General features: G+C 36.1%; 1 protein-coding gene across 2 annotated transcripts in view; it reads right to left on the bottom strand.

Moving 5' to 3' along the window:
• Positions 1-16,443, bottom strand: part of LOC131149760 (mitochondrial dicarboxylate/tricarboxylate transporter DTC-like) — a 47,515-nt gene extending 31,072 nt beyond the window's left edge. For both annotated transcript variants that reach the window (XM_058100494.1, XM_058100495.1), the window contains exons 1-3: positions 16,155-16,443; positions 15,952-16,035; positions 13,133-13,194 (exon numbers count right to left, since the gene is read on the bottom strand). In XM_058100494.1, the coding sequence (XP_057956477.1) occupies positions 13,133-13,194; positions 15,952-16,035; positions 16,155-16,274 (266 nt within the window). In that variant the 5' untranslated portion in view covers positions 16,275-16,443. The remainder of the gene's footprint in view (positions 1-13,132; positions 13,195-15,951; positions 16,036-16,154) is intronic.
• Positions 16,444-16,961: the final 518 nt, after the last annotated feature.

Here is a 16,961-nt window from a genome sequence, read left to right as displayed (position 1 = left end):
CTATCCAGTTTTGATTTCTGCTCTCATTAATCTTTGTTATTCTTCTAACGTGGTTTTGTAATATATGCTCTGGCCAGTCTTATGATAATGATGATGATGCTAAAATTTTATTTTATTATATTATTATTAATTTTTACTCTTTTTTTTCCACAGGTTGCCATTATTGATGAGCAAGTAGAAGATAACTTGTTCCATATGATGGATGAAGAAACTGATTCTGAGTATGTGCATAATAAACTCTCTATGTCTCTCTGTCTCTCTGTCTCTCTTTCACAAACACATGCACACGCACACACCCTCTCCCTGGGTTTTAGATTTTTTGATAATTTGTACGTCATGAATGGTGGCCAAGCATAGCCAGATATAGCTAAAAATTAGAAGGAAAAATAATGGAAGTTTATTAACTATGTATAAAAGACGTAGTTGATATCGTTTTACCTTTTGGACGAAGATTTGGTTAATTTTTGCAGTTGTCAAATTTCTATATGTTGTCCTTCACTGCTGCAAGTTGTTGCAATTAATTTATGCTTTTTATTAATCAATTGCAGTCAAAATGAGTTGTGATTAGATGAGAGGAGGCGGGGGGAGCATTGGGGAAGGCAAAGAGAGTGATTAGACATGCACTGCAATTGACAAGAAAGACAAGAGCTGGCAGGAAAGGATGGGGGCTTGGAGGGAAGGTTTTGCAGGCCTAGGCCTATAGGCTGTAGCTTTTTTATTTTGGGTTTTTTTAGGGCTTTAGTGACGAAATAATTTTTTGTTTCCTATTGAGGCCTAAAGTGTTTTCACGTTTATCATTTTTTAAAAAAAATATATTAAATAATAATTTTTTAGGAAAATAATTTTTGCAGTGACACGTGGCAAATCTCACTACTCCAAGTAGCGAGATTACTTCAAAGTCATTCTGGAAAATACTTCCCAGAATGAGGTTTATTTAATATATATTTTTTTAAAAAAGTTAAAATGGGAAAAAACTCCAATCATAACCCTCCCTACATCCTCCTCTAAAAATAAGTTCCTATAAAAATCTATAATCATACCCACAATATGGTCATTATCACTAGGATAATGTTTACCCTTCAACAACAAAAGCAAAGAGAATTGATATGGAAATTGGAAAAATTGAAAGGATGGAGAATAGAAAGAGAAAATAGGGTTGACCACTTCAAGGGGATCTGCCTCCAAATTAGCCAAAGGCTCTGAAATATATTATTGCTTGAATGAAAAAGCTCCATAGAGTAACATATAGGGAACCCTACTCCTATTTGGAATGTAATAAAACCCAATCCAAGTCTTTAATGGACTCGATCCTAATTGATTAAGCAATCCTAACACATTAAATGGAAATCCCAATTTATTTGGGAATCCTAACACATTAAATAGAAATCCTAATTGATTTGAGAATCACAGAATTAAACAAAAATCCTAATTGATTTAGGAATTTTTACATTTGGTTCCAGCGACAATGGGCTCTGGGCAAGTGCGATCTAACATCTGAAAGAAGATCCTTTACCTGAAGGCAACAGCAAATAAAGCTCATCTGAGAGAACTGTTAGAAAGGATCTTTTTTCTGTTCTTCCACCTCTAGAGGGGCTGATTGGGATTGTTTGAGCCATTCTCACAATCGTTGACCACTGCCAATTGATTCTGAGTAGGTTTATCAATCCTAACATTCGCAGCTCCTTCAAATTAGCCTTGTCTTCAAGGTTGAGCAGTAATAAACTCTGGGAATCTCTCCTCCAAGGATTAAAAAGTTTCCCAAATTGCATCTTCAACTTGTAAGTGAGAGCAGTAAACTAAAACTTCTGTGATGTCATATCTTCTGCATTTGACCACTCAATGATCCAAAATTGCTTGTGGCTGCACTTGAACCTCACTAGTAAATGCAATATCAAGCGAGTGGCATTGTACAATAAGTCACTCCCCCTAACTTCTTCTTGAGGCAAGAGATATGAAAATTTAGATGTACCTTAGAGCCTGTTGGTAAGTCAAGACAATAAGCTATAGGTCCTATATGTCCTAGGATCTTGTAAGGCCCACACAACTAAGGAGACTTTATTGAAGAACAAATCGTCACACATGTCTATCTATAGGGCCATAGCAAAGAAAAACCCAATATCCCACTAAGAATTCCCTTTCACTACGATGCTTATCATCTTGTTGTTTACTTAAGCTTGAGTTGAAACAAGATCTTCCATAAGCAGCTAAAGCACTTTGTCTCGATCATGTAACTCCTTGTCAACTTGATCAATTCTAGAGGATCCAACTGAATATCTAGCAAGGACAAGAGAAGTTTAACCATGAACAACCTTAAATGGAGTCAACTTGATGGAAGAATAATAAATGGTACTGTACCAACATTTGGCCCATGAAGTCATAGCACCAAATCATTCGGTTTGTTGCTAGCAAAGCAATGAAGATAAGTCTATAAGCACCTGTTGGCAACTTCAATCTACAAATCAGATTGTGGATGATATGTAGTGCTCATATTCAATTGTGTTCGTAACAAACAGAAAAGCTCCTTCCAAAAGTTGCTGGTAAAGAATTTATCATGATCACTAACAACAGACTAAGGAATTCCATGCAACTTGACAATCTTCTCAACAAAAGCACGTGCAACACTTGACCATATTTTGTGAGATGATCCATAACAACAAAAATAGCAGATTTACCATAAGAAGACGATAGTCCCTTAATGAAATCCATGGGGATATCAATCCAAGCTTCTTCTCGAATAGCAAGAGGTTGTATAAACCTGGACTTCCCACTGTTTCAACCTTTAGTTGTTGACAAACATGCCACAAACTTTTTGATTTCATCTTTCATTCCCTTCCAATAAAACTCCTGAGAAATGAACTTAAGGGTTCTAAGAAATCCAGAGTGACTCCAATCAATGATGCATAATTCTTCGTAGATCATTTCAGATTTGGAAATTCCAGCCAATTAATTAAGTCTCCACTTTGTAATTGCATGCACAATGGCTAGCATCTCTTTGTCATAAATAGACATGCTAATGTGGGATAGAGAAAAGCCTTACCGGTAAACGCAATAAGGCTTCATCTTGCATTTAAGTTGCACCAATGTCAGCTCCTGATGCATCCAACTCAATGATGAACACTTGTTGAAATCCGACAACGCAAGAACTAGTGTGGTGCACATTGCGTGCTTAAGCTTGACGAAGGCTTGTTTAACTTCCTATTCCATTTGAACACATCCTTTTTAAATAAAGCGGTCAATGGAGCGCTAATATTTAGATAGTCCTTGAAAAACTTGCAATAGTAACCAGGCAATCCCAAAAATCCTCACATCATCTTAATTGCTTGAGAAGTAGGCCAGTCTGCCATCGCTCGTATTTCAGAAGGATCAACTGAACCACTTTCTTGGGAAACAATATGCCAAAGGCACATGCGGTCGAGCAAAGTTGCACTTAGATTTCTTAACAAACAAATAATGCTCACAAAGAGTGGTGAGTACAATTTGCAAATGACATAAATGATCTTCAAGAGATGAGCTATATATCAAGATATCATCAAAAAATATGAGAACAAAAACTTATGTAGGTAAGGTTGGAAAATGTCATTCATGAGACTATTAAAGATAGAAGGAGCATTGGTTAACCCAAAAGGCATAACCGAGGACATGTAACGGCCATCACGAGTTCTAAACATAGTCTTCTGAATGTCATCCTTATGTACCTGAATCTGGTGATAGCCTAATCTCAAGTTGAGTTTGTGAATTGTTGGGCACCTCCCAACTCATCTAACTACTCATCCACAGTAAGGATAGGATATTTATCCTCCACAATGCTCTTGCTCAGTGCTCAACAATCAACGCACATCCACAAAGAACCATCCTTCTTCTTCCCCAATAAGACAAGAGAAGAATATGGACCGACATTTGGTTGAACTATGCCAAGATCTAGCATTTTTTCAACCATCTTTTCTATTTCTACTTTCTAAAAATAAGGATAGCGATAACGACAAACATTACTAATGACACTATCTAGCAATAGAGGAATGCAATGATCATGTGTTCGCTAAGGCGGCAATCATTGAGGCTCCACAAACATGTCAAAAAATTGGAAATAAGAGATTCTAGCCCTTCATTCTAACAAGATTGATATTGCAACTCCTCTAGTGCTTGAAGTAGCACCAAGCAGCCATGTCACTCCTTTTTAAGAAGCTTCTCTATACGACGGCTTGAAACTGTAGTGACATTACAACAATGTTTGCCCTTAAGAGTCGCTCTCTGGTTGTTCACAATGAACTTCATAATCAATTTAGAAAAATTTCAAGTGATATCATGTGAACTCCGAAACCATTCAATACCCAAAACCATTTCATAGCCCTCTAGTGGTAACAAAAAGAAATCAACATATAACTCATGATTCTGCATAGTTAGTTTAACCTTCGATGCTCTGACATGTCAAGGCCCTTCCGTCTACAACCTTCACATCAAAACTTTTCACATTGCCTCCACAAGATAGGCTACCTATTTAGCAATTTTAGTATCCATGAAATTATTAGTGCTACAATGCTACCTATATTAATTAATATAGTGACATATTAGTGTTTTCGGAAGCCATTAATTTTCATGTTTAAGGAGTCGCATACCCAACTAAAGCATGAACTGAATAAGTGATAGATTCATCATTATCATCAGATTCCAAACCTTCTTAATTTGAATCAGCATAGTCATCCTCAACCTCATCTGTCTCCTCCACTGGTTCAATCATCAAGAGTTGTCCCTTTTTTGCAACAATGTCATCTATGTCACTTTTCATCACAATGCCAATAGAAACCTTTTGTCGTTCGCTCTTTAAGTTCCTCCTCAGTCAATCATTTGATTGGAGGATTGTGAGGAGTAGGTGGTGTCATAGTGCTACTAAAATTCTACCTAATAGCCTTGCTAGAGTGACATCGTTCTTCTCCCAACTTCTCTTCTTCTACCGTGGAAAGGAAAGTGTAGTGGTCATAGTCTATCCCTAACGCACTTTGATTTGACACCAAACGTCAAGCAAAAGACCTTCAATAAAAGTATCAATGTGTTGGCTATCATTCCAATCTTTAGTTCTGTTTGATAGCTGCTCAAATGAGTTTTTTAGGGAAATGGGGTTTGGGGGATTTCATAAATACAAATATGGGGATGGTTTGAAACTAATTATAAACATGGAGTTTGATGTAGACACTTTTGAGCCCCATCATAAAAAATAAAATAAATAAAATAACTAGAGCATTAAATGCTCTGCCATGTTTTGTCTTTCACTTCAAACAAGTCAACTCAAAACTTAATGATAAATTCAAGAACCTGCATGCCATGCATGCCACGTCCACATGACTTCACTATTAAATTGAAGGACCCACATGCCATGCATGCCATATCTGTCCTCTATTTTAAGTTTCAACCAAGCCTCTTCCAAGTGTTGAATTCAATCACCCGCATAAACTATCAACATTAAATACAATTTAATAACTTAACCACCCCCAACCCTTAATAGTAAATAAATAATAATAATCAGACATAAAAATCATCTGTTTGCATTCAAGCATGATCGCCAATTGTGTCACTCTTCTCCATGCCCAACATCTTTGTTTTCTTCATTTCTTTCATGTCCATTCCATTGGTCAAGTGAGTTGATTTTAGACAACCTTTCGCATGCACGAGGTTAGGATAAAGTGCTAGGATAGTAGGTTCATGCCAGTAATCTTCATGCGGAATTGACTGAAATTGCAGCCGGTAACACTCATGTTGTTCTCCTACCTTGTGACAGGGATCAACTTATTGTCCCCAATTGAGGGCAACTTCTTCACATACGGCCATAAACATGGTAACATAAATGATTGCCATTCGTTGCATTTGCATATGTGCTTGCTCAAATGGAAAATTTGGATGTTGTTCTCTTTATTCATGTTTTGAGACTAACATGCTATCCTCACATGAAATGTAGTTGATGCAGGGTCAAAGGTCAAACCTAATGACTTCATGGGCACTTGCACTCTCTTTCCAATGTTGTAAAAAAAATTTGTGGCATAGGGTGCCCACATGCTCCTTCCCTGCCTAATAATAGCCTCAGCAGCATTACATTGATGGTCAAAATAGTGCACACTCCAATAGAACTACATTTAAGTTAGTGCAATGATCAAGAGCTGGCGAGCACCCTTTAAAACACTGTTAAATGACTCAACCATATTGGTATTCACTAGTCATTATACCATATTTGTGCCCGCCATCGTGATACATTGTCCACATCCCCAATGGAATCCTGTTCGACCACCATAATGCATCTACATTTGCATTACCGATTTGCTCCATGATTTTGTTAAATTTTCACATTTGAGTCGTAAAACTTGCCCTAATAACCAATTTCTTTAGTCCAACATCACTGAATACGGTGTTGAATTTGCTCGCCACATGTTGAACACAAAAGCAATGGTACGCATTTAGAGGATGCTAATCATGTTAATGTGGAATATTGACTACAAATATTATGGCTTCATGCCAATCCGATACTAAGCATATACCTAGCCCGGAGGTCACATTCATTCGGATATATGACAAAAACCAGCCTCACTTATCCTTGGACTCTTTCTCCATAATTGCAAAGGCCAATGGGAATATTTTCTTATTTTCATCAACACCATTAGCAATCAACACCTTACCTTTGTACTTTCCATATAGATGTGTTTCATCAATTGTGATGACAGGCCTACAATGTTGGAACCCCATTATAAATGGGGCAAAAGCCTAGAAGACATGATCAAACATAGTCAATCCAATGACATCAATTGTATCGTATGACCATAGGACCCATGAATTTTGATTAGAATCAATCATAGTTTGCATCCACTTCAGCAACAACTAGTAGGAGTTCCCCTAATTGCCAAACACATTTTCAATAGCCTTCTATTACCCAACTACGTTTTCCTAAAAGAATGATGATAATTAAATTGAGCCTTCACCGTGGCAATTAAGGTTGCAATGGTGATGTCTGATTGCTCATGCACCACTTCTTCAATTGCCCTTGCAATCACCATACTATTGAGTTGTGCATGGTCTTGTGATATCATTGGATGCACATGTGTGAGAACCCACATATCATGTAATCACATACTCACTATGTGCCTCTGATGATTCAAGAATGAAGTTGCCATAGGCAATTGCTTTCGACTCATCATTTACGCTACAAAGTCCATATATTTGGTCTAGACTCTACAACTTTGTACTATCAATATCACATTATGTGCCACAACTGAATAGAAAGTTCCAACTTGGTCTTGTTAACAAATCGTAGTCCTTTGTATAATAACTCTTGGGATGAATCCATAATGCATTTTTGTTGCACCCCTAGTCACACAATAGAGTAAGAACATCTAAATCAATATATGTTAAAGTAGAAGACAGACATCACAAAATTGATGGCTTGCTAGTTATGCCTTCAAAATGTGGCCCTTCAAGATCAACTTCATCTAGATTAGGGCCCTCGTACTCCTTGTTATCATCTACATCTTGAACCAATTCATCTACACTCCTTGGAATATCACAACCCATAGTATATTTACTGATTTCTCTTTCAATCATATTCCTAACTACATTTAGATCAACATTGGAAACAATTACATTAGCAGTATCATTCAAGTCAATAATCAGGATATTGTCGATTAATTGTGTAAAGTAATTAGGTTGTGGAGGTGTGCATGATGGTGAAGAGGAAATGTCACAACTTGTATCAAAATGGTAACAAAGGCTATCCATGATGTCTTCAACCACCTGCGTCAAGTATGGAGGTATAGAAAAAGCGTGCTTACGCAGGTGCCCATGGATGGAGAGTTTGGAGTTGATGAACATGGTTGTTTAATGGGTTGAGCTTCTAGATAAAGCTCGATCTCTAGCACCCACGTGAACTGTAGCAGTAGACCCATCATTAACCACAGCATCTTTAACATCTTGGACTTCCATTGGTATGAAATTTATTGTTGAAGGATTCAATTTTGGATACCTACAAATGATCTTCAATGCATATTTATAAGGATCTACTATCAATGAACTGCATAATTTTTAAGTCAACTTTTGAAGTCTTATTTGTCAAGAGACTTGCATTATTTTTGCAGGTGGGACAATCATATTTTAATCCAGTTACTCCTTGCTAGTAGTTTCCATTAAAGTAACAAAAAAAAGTTACTTTAATATCCGTCATTGTTATAACCAACAACAACAAAACCAAACCTTAAGTCCCACTAGGTGGGGTCGGCTATATGAATCTTTTTCCGCCAATTTATGCGATCATAGACCATTTCTTTTGACAGATTCAGGGATATTAAATCCTTACTCACTATCTCCTGCCAAGTTATTTTAGATCTACCCCTACCCCTTCTACTGCCCCCCACAGTAACTAACTCACTTTTCCTCACTGGTGCACTATGTGGCTTACGTTGCAAGTGTCCATACCATCTAAGTCGTCCCTCCCTTATCTTATCTTCTATAGGAGCTACACCTAACTTACCGCGAATATGTTCATTCCTTAATTTATCTTTCAATGTTATACCACTCATCCATCTAAGCATTCTCATCTTCGCAACTTTTACTTTTTGGATATTATGTTTTTTCACCGCCCAACATTCTAATCCATATAGCATAGTTGGTCTTATAGCAGTCCTATAAAACTTCACTTTCAATTTTAAGGGTATTCTAGGATCACAGAACACACTTGAAGCACTTCTCCATTTTACCCAACCTGCTTTAACTCTATGAATTACATCATCTTCAATTTCTCCTTCAGCTTGCATAATAGATCCAAGGTATCAAAATCTACAAGTGCTATTTATTTCTTCATCATCAAGTTTAACTTGTCTCCAATATTCCTCCTATCATTACTAAAATTACATTTCATATATTTTGTCTTATTTCTACTTATCTTAAAGCCTCTAGATTCCAAAACTTCTCTCCATAATTCCAACTCAACCTCTACTCTATCCCTAGTTTCATCAATTAATACAATATCATCTACAAACAACATACACCATGGAACCTCCTTTTGAATACTCTTAGTCAATTGGTCCATCACTAAAGCAAAAAGATAAGGACTCAAAGCATATCCTTGATGTACACCTATGGTGATTGGAAATTCTCTAGTTTCTCCAGCTATAGTCCTTACACTAGTTATTACTCCATCATACATATCCTTAATGGCATTGGTATACCTACTACATACACCTTTTTTTTCCTAAAACCCACCATAGAACTTCCCTAGGTATCCTATCATATGCTTTCTCAAGGTCAACAAATATCATATGCAAGTCCCTCTTCTTTTCCCTAAACTTTTTAATTAATCTTCTTAAAAGATATATAGCTTCTGTGATAGATCTCCCAAGCATAAAACCAAATTGATTCTTTGAGACCTTCGTTTCTACCCTTAATCTTTGTTCAACTACCCTTTCTCATAGTTTCATCGTATAACTCATAAGTTTAATACCACGATAATTATTACAATTTTGAATATCTCCATTATTTTTGTATATAGGTATTAAAGTGTTTTTCCTCCATTCATCTAACATTTTCTCAGTGTTTATAATTATATTAAATAAATTAGTTAATCATATAATTTCGTTATCACCTAAGCATTTCCAAACTTCAATTGGGATGTTATCTTGTCCCACAGCTTTCCCATTTTTCATCTTTTTTAGTACAAACTTAACTTTGTTAGCTCTAGTTTTGCGAATAAATCTCATATTTTTAGTCTTTTCCTTATTTGACAATTCTAAGTTTAAGTCTTCTATTCGGTTTTCATTAAACAACTTACTAAAAGTAACTTTGCCATCTTTCTTTAATGTCTTCGTCCTTAACCAAGACAATATCATCCTCACTTTTTATACATTTTACATTTCCTAAGTCCTTACTCTTCCTTTCTTTAACTTTAGCAAGTTTAAATATATCTCTTTCCCCTTCTTTTGTATCTAATCTATCATACAAACTATTAAATGATCTATATTTAGCTTCACTAACGGCCTTTTTTGTATCTTTTCTTGCCTCCTTATACTTTTCAAAGTTATCCCTGTTTCTATATTTTTGCCACGTTTTATACCAAATTCTTTTTGTCTTTATGGCTTATCTTTATCCCATCACCAACTTTCGTTGCTATTTGAGAATCTTCCCCTTGATTCACCTAGAATCTCTTTTGCTATCTTTTTAATAGAATTAGCTAATCTACTCCAAAGAGTATTTGTATCTATCACATCCTCTATAATCCAACCCCTATCTTTGATCATTTTATTTTAAAATTTTATTATATTTTCTCCTTTTAGGTTCCACCACATAGTTCTCTTACACTAGTTCATTTTATCTTTTTTCTTCCATTTTTTAATACATATATCTAACACTAAGACTCTATGTTGTTTGGTTAGGCTTTCACCTGGAATAACTTTACAATCCTTGCATGATAATCGATCTACCCTCCTAGTTAAAAAAAAATCTATTTGACATCTATTTTGTCCACTTTTAAAGGTTATTAAGTGTTCTTCTCTCTTCTTAAAGCAAGTATTCATTATACTAAAATCTTATGACATAGCAAAGTCTAAGATCATCTCCCCAAGCTCATTTTTGTCTCCATATCCATATCCGCTATGTATCCTCTCATAACTTTTCTTATCCCTTCCAACGTATCCATTCAGATCTCCTCCTATAAATATTTTCTCAGTCTCTAGTATGTCTTGTATAATACTATCCATATCTTCCCAAAATTGTCTCTTAAGATTTTTTGCTAAGTCGACTTAAGAAGCATACGCACTAATGATATTTATTATCTCGTCCTAATACCATCCTGATTTTTATAATTCTATCTCCTACTCTACTTACATCAACAACGCTATCTTTTAAGTTTTTGTCTATAATAATTCCTACGCCATTCTTATATTTTTCTTTTCCAATGTACCAAAGTTTAAATCCTGATTCATCAATTTCTCTAGCTTTCTCCCTCACCCACTTAGTTTCTTGAAGGCAAATTATATTAATTCTTATTCTGATCATTGTATCCACAATTTCCATGCTTTTACCCGTAAGTGTCCCTATATTCCAAGTTGCTAATCTAACTGCATTTTGCAAAATAATAACAAATGCCTATGTGTATCTCTCTTTTTCTCTACACAATAATAATAATAATAATAATACTGGTGGTAGAAATCGCCAAACAAACACTCTAGTGTATATATATAAATGTTTGTGAATATCTAATTTATATATATATATATATATACATATATTGATATATAACATTAATTGTCCATGCATATAATTAAGAATAATGCTAGTACTAGTAGCATAGTAGTAATTATAATAATGCTAACATTAAATGTGTACATATATATATATGTGTTCATATATACAAACAATATGTCTAAATATTTGAGTGTATATATGTATATAATAATAGTAATAATAACAATAACATGCATATATCTACGAGAAAGTATATATAATCATGAATATTCATAATAATAATACATAATAATAATAATAATAATATTTTGTTTGGAATTTTCCTAGAAGTAAAAAATACAGGGTAGATGACTCTAGTTGAGAGAAAAAAAGAAAGGAGAGTTCTTGAATAAATCGGGCTTTTACGAATGGAGATCGTGAATAGCTAGCTGGGATGGTTAGGTTATTAAATTTTATTTAATGTTCACAGTCTACATGGATGATTGAAATCAGCAATTAAAGGAGGCTCAGTTCAGACTTAAAATAGAGGACAAACATGGCATGCAAGTCCTTCAATTTATTATTAAAGACATCTGAACATGGCATGCATAGCATGCACGTTCTTGAATTTATTATTAAGTTTTGTGTTGACTTGTTTGAAGTGAAAGACAAAACATAGCAGAGCATTTAATGCTCTAGCTATTTTAAATTTTTTTCCTAGCAGAGCCCAAAAGTGTCTCTATCAAACCCCATATTTGCAATTAGTTTCAAACCATCCCCATTTTGTATTTTGAAATCCCCTAAATCCTATTCCCATCAAAAGCTCCCGCTCAAATAATGTTTAGTACTCCAAGACAATGCTAGTTTTGGCATATTATGGTGAGCTCTCCATCAATATTCTCACATCTAGTGGGCCCAAATTGAACAAGTAATCCAGAAACAAATTCTTTTCATTCCATATTGAGCTTCAAACTAGTCATACCATTGAATAGCATCACCATCCAAACTAACAGCAGCAATCTCAACTCTAGATGTTTCTAGAATGCAGTGAAAGTGAAAGTACATTTCAGCCATAGAAACCCAATTAGTAGGGTCATCACTATCCCATCAAGGAAATTCCACCTTCATATGAGAAGGACCATGATCTTGCTCTCCTTGGTAACCTCCTTTGCACATGAATAGTTGCTCCCTATGATTAGCTAACATAGAGGCATCATCTTCTCTCTCTTTATGGGAAGATGTGCTGAATAGTTTAGAGAAGGCTGCCTAATCTCTTCAAATTGAGACTTAAACATATTGCTAAGTTATGACTTTAGCCAAGGTTCCATCTAGGACTCTAATGAATTTTCTGAGGCCATTGTATATAATAAAGAGCAAGAATTTTAAGAACTTGTTTTTTTCGGCAGGTTAAGGGCATCCACAAGAACGTCAGCTTTGATACCAAATGATAAGACCCAAGGGTTTTATCATAGGGAAATCAGGTAAGTTGAAAGGATAGAAAATAGAAAGAGAAAATTGGGTTTGGGTTGATCACTTCGAGGGGATCTGCCTCCAAATTAGGAATGTAATAAATCCCAATCCAAGTCCTTAATGGACTCAATCCTAATTGATTTGGGAATCTTAACACATTAATTAGAAATAACAATTGATTTGGGAATCCTAACAAGTATTGTCTAAAGCATCCTTCCCAAAGGGCAACTATAGATCTCAATCTAAGAACAACCATAACAACTTAAAGAAAACAAAGCAAAAAATCTATGAAACAAAATCAAAAAAATAATTATAGATTTATTTTATAGAAATAATGAACATTTATTCACAATTTACAACTTTACATACACTCACAATTCATAGACAAAGTAATAAAAGCAAGATTATAAGAAGCGGAAAGTTCTAAAAACAAAACATTTACAGTAGCACAAGCATGATGCTATAAAATACTCACTTAAATGATCCAAGTCGTGCGGTTGTATACGTTGCTTGCCTCAGCAGCCCAGCAGACAATCCCTACTCAAAATGATTAAATTTAAATAATGCAACACATAAAGAATGAATACTTCTACAAGTATAAACTGAGTCCACACATTAAATTTGCAATACAGACTGGGACAATGGTCACAACACTATCCAAAAATGGGCTAAGTTGTAGGCTGCAATTCCAATTCCATTACTGATAAGAGTAAACATTGTTGAGCAGAAGTTGGTATAGGAGTGTTGAGATTTTCAAAGCTCAGTTGCGGGCATCCGTGGAGTGAATCTCTACAAAAATAAAAATAAAAAATAACTTATAAAGAGGCATGCACGATTGCTCGCAATTGAACTAGATGCATGGCCAACTTGGTCAATCATAATCAATGTAAATAGGGGTGGCAAAACGCGTCGAAACCCGACAGGTGACCCGTGACCCGCCCGTTTAAATCAAGTTTAGGTTTAATACAAGTTGACCCGTCTATAAACAGGCCAACCCGAACCGCGGGTTTGGGTCGAATACCCGCTGGGTGACTCGTTTATCTTACTATATATATAAAACAAAACCTAAACCTAACCTACCATGTGCTGTCCTTGTCCCTGCTACCTAGACATCCAACCGCAACTGCTTGCAGCAGCAGCAGTAGTTGTTCGCCAGAAAGAGATGAGATTAGGGCTTGGCCTAAGGTTAGGAGCAAGAGAGGCCCTTGTTCGTCAGGATGATGTTATTATTCTGAGGTTTCTTGTCTTCGAGATCGACTCCCCAAAGGTTGGCGAGCTTGGAGGCCAATGGGCAGCCAGAGAAGCCCTCGACAGAGGTCTTCCCCGATCACACCGCCTCTACGGCAAGGATGTCACTGTTCATGTCTTTGTGTTCCATAGCGTGGGTGACCATCCTATACATCCTCCTCTAACAACCCGAACCCATCACCCGGCAGTGCCACAGCAACACCACCTACCTACAGCCTGTCGTCCCAGGTTCTTGGCACACACTGATGAGTTAAAACTTGAGAGAGAAGAGAGCAGGAAAAGTAAAGAAAAAAAAAAAACAAGAAGGGAAGGGAGGGGACGGGAAGCACGCATCTCTGTGCGTCCCTAAAATTGTCGTGGGGAAGATTCACCTCGTGACATAAATCATTTTCCATCTCCATTACGGCACTAACGAGCTCAACTCTCTCTTACAGGTAGAGGTAGGTTCTTCAAATTCGTGCAATTTTGAGTGATATTAGGTTTCTCTTGAACCATCTGATTTCCATTTCCAGTAAATTCCAAGACCCATATCTAACCGTTCAAGCGTCTGCTTCCTCTGTTTCTCACTCTGAAAACTACACAGGTGAGCTTTCCAAATTTATTTTTTTGCTGTGTTAAGTAAAATCCCAGTAGCCATAACAATCCACTTGCTAGAATGATATCTCTCTCAAACTCCCCAATCTTTCTTTATCGGTTTTCCTATACTTATATAAATATGTATGTTGTTTATTGTTTAATGTCCTTGCTTCTTTTCTTTTTTTGGTTTTGTTTTTGTGATTGTAAGTATCTGTTTTTGTTTTGGGATGCTTTTAAACGGGCGGGCTTGGGTTTACATATTAGTAACTCGTTAATAAATGGATCAACCCGAACCCAAACCCAAACTCATTTAACATCGACCCATTTATGACCCATCCAAACCCGACCAATTAACCCGTTTTGCCACCCCTAAATGTAAAGCACTGCTTCCATTCTAAGAAGCGAAACCCTACAACGTCCCTCGTCCGAAGAAATCATGGATTTAAACTTGAAAACTTCATGCCTAAAACACAATAATCACACAATACAGCAACTCAGCAAGTCACTAGGGGCAACCAAAACAACCATTAGGAAGTTCAACTAACAGTGTCTTGCATTTCATTTGGATTGAGGTTTTTTTTTTTTTTTTTTTTACTTTTTTAGGGTAGGGGGTGTTAAAACTTGATATACATTGTTGGCACACAACCTAACAACTTAAACTTTTAGGTAAAGTGGTAATCTAACATGGTATCAGAGCTAGTTACCAGGAGGTCCTGAGTTCTAGTCTTGTTGCGTGCAATTTAAAAAAAAAATATTGCATTCCTTATTATGGGTGCTATTTATCATGTGTTTATCTTTCCACGTGCTGTCGGGCTACACGTATGGGGGAGTGTTAAAGCTTGATATACATTGTTGGCTCACAACCTAACAGCTTAAGATTTTAGGTAAAGTAGTAATCTAACAGGGGGAGAGGTGGGGTGTCTCCTAATCACTCACTTGGATGACACTTCATAAAATAAACGATGAGAGAAGGTGAGAAATGAAATGAGAATAAAAACCCTCGTAACCCTCTTTTTGAATCTCTGGAAGTTGGGAAGATGAAGAGATACAAGTTATAATAGAATCTTTTGTGACCCCCTTTCTCTTCATCCAAACATACAATGGGAAACATTCTTACTTCTCTTCATTTCTCCCAAGTTATCCAATGGAAAGGAGAAAAACTACTGTCATTTCTCTTCTTTTTCTCTTCATTAAAGGAAATCACGATCATTTCTTTATTTTCTCTCGGAGCTATCCAGACATAGTGATAGCTCTCTGAAGCAACGGAGTATTTTCAAAAAAAAAACCACGCGGAAGTAAAAAGCTGTGTTGATTTTAGCTCTTGGAAGCAAGCAAAGCACTTCAAAATGCCAACCAAACAACTTCAACCTCAGCTTGTCCCTCCACACACAACACAATTGAAATTGATCTTGCAAGCACGTCATACATAAAAACTCTACACCAGCAAATAAAATATTTATAGAACCAAACCTTGTAGAATGCCCCCATGCCCTCATCCCTCAGCATGTTCCTCGTCACCTGCGATGCCGATCCCTGACCCAATTGAATCCTCACCTGCAAACGCCGTAAACGAAGCACATAAAAACCTCCCAAACTTTCCAATTACAGCGACTATAACACCTGCACGTATCAAAAACAGGCACTACATAAAAACAGATGGGTCTGCAACACACCTTGATCATATCGATGGGTTGGATGACACAAGTGGCGAGCATACCAGAGGCTCCGCCATTGACGAAGGGCTTCACTGTGGGCCATACACCAGCAGATGCGGGTTTCTTCTCTTCCCCCATTACGAGATTGAGAGGCCGCGAACGAAAACTAAGAGAGTAGAGGGGAGAGAGAGAGAGAGAGGATCCTTTGCTGAGGATGAGAAGCAAATGAGTTTCTCCTGTAGGCCTAAAACCCTCCTCAGAGTTCTCGCATGGGAAAACAAAATAGGCTTTTTTTTTTTTCCTTTTTCTCTTTTTTAAGGAGAAGGGTGAACATGAACTTTTAAACTTAGTTAGGATACAAAATTTATTATGTTAATCATTAATTTTCACTCAATATAATCATTTATGCCTTAGAAAATATTAGGCCTTACACTTTATATATATATATATATATATATATCGTACTCAGGACTGGCTCTGCTTTTAGGCAATTGAGGCGCCCGCCTAGGGCCCCAAATTTTTGAAGTCCTAAAATTTTTTCTTAATATAATAATATAGGCTTTAGGTTCCAAAATTTTTTTTAATTAAATAATATTAACATTATTTATTATACTCTATTCCCATAATTAGTTATTTGCATCTCAAAAAATTAAAAAAAATTAATTTTAAATAAAAATAAAAATTAAACAAATTATTAAGGGTTCTTGATTAAATCATTCGCCTAGAGTCCCATATTGTGAAGAGTCGGTCCTGATCGTACTACCTTTAAAAATTTGACAATCATCTTCTAATAAACTAATAATTTTTTGAAATTAAATTGTGACA

This window comes from Malania oleifera, chromosome 2, assembly GCF_029873635.1.
Source record: "Malania oleifera isolate guangnan ecotype guangnan chromosome 2, ASM2987363v1, whole genome shotgun sequence".
In the NCBI taxonomy this organism is placed as follows: Eukaryota; Viridiplantae; Streptophyta; class Magnoliopsida; order Santalales; family Ximeniaceae; genus Malania; species Malania oleifera.
This window is presented reverse-complemented; position numbering and strand designations above follow the sequence as displayed.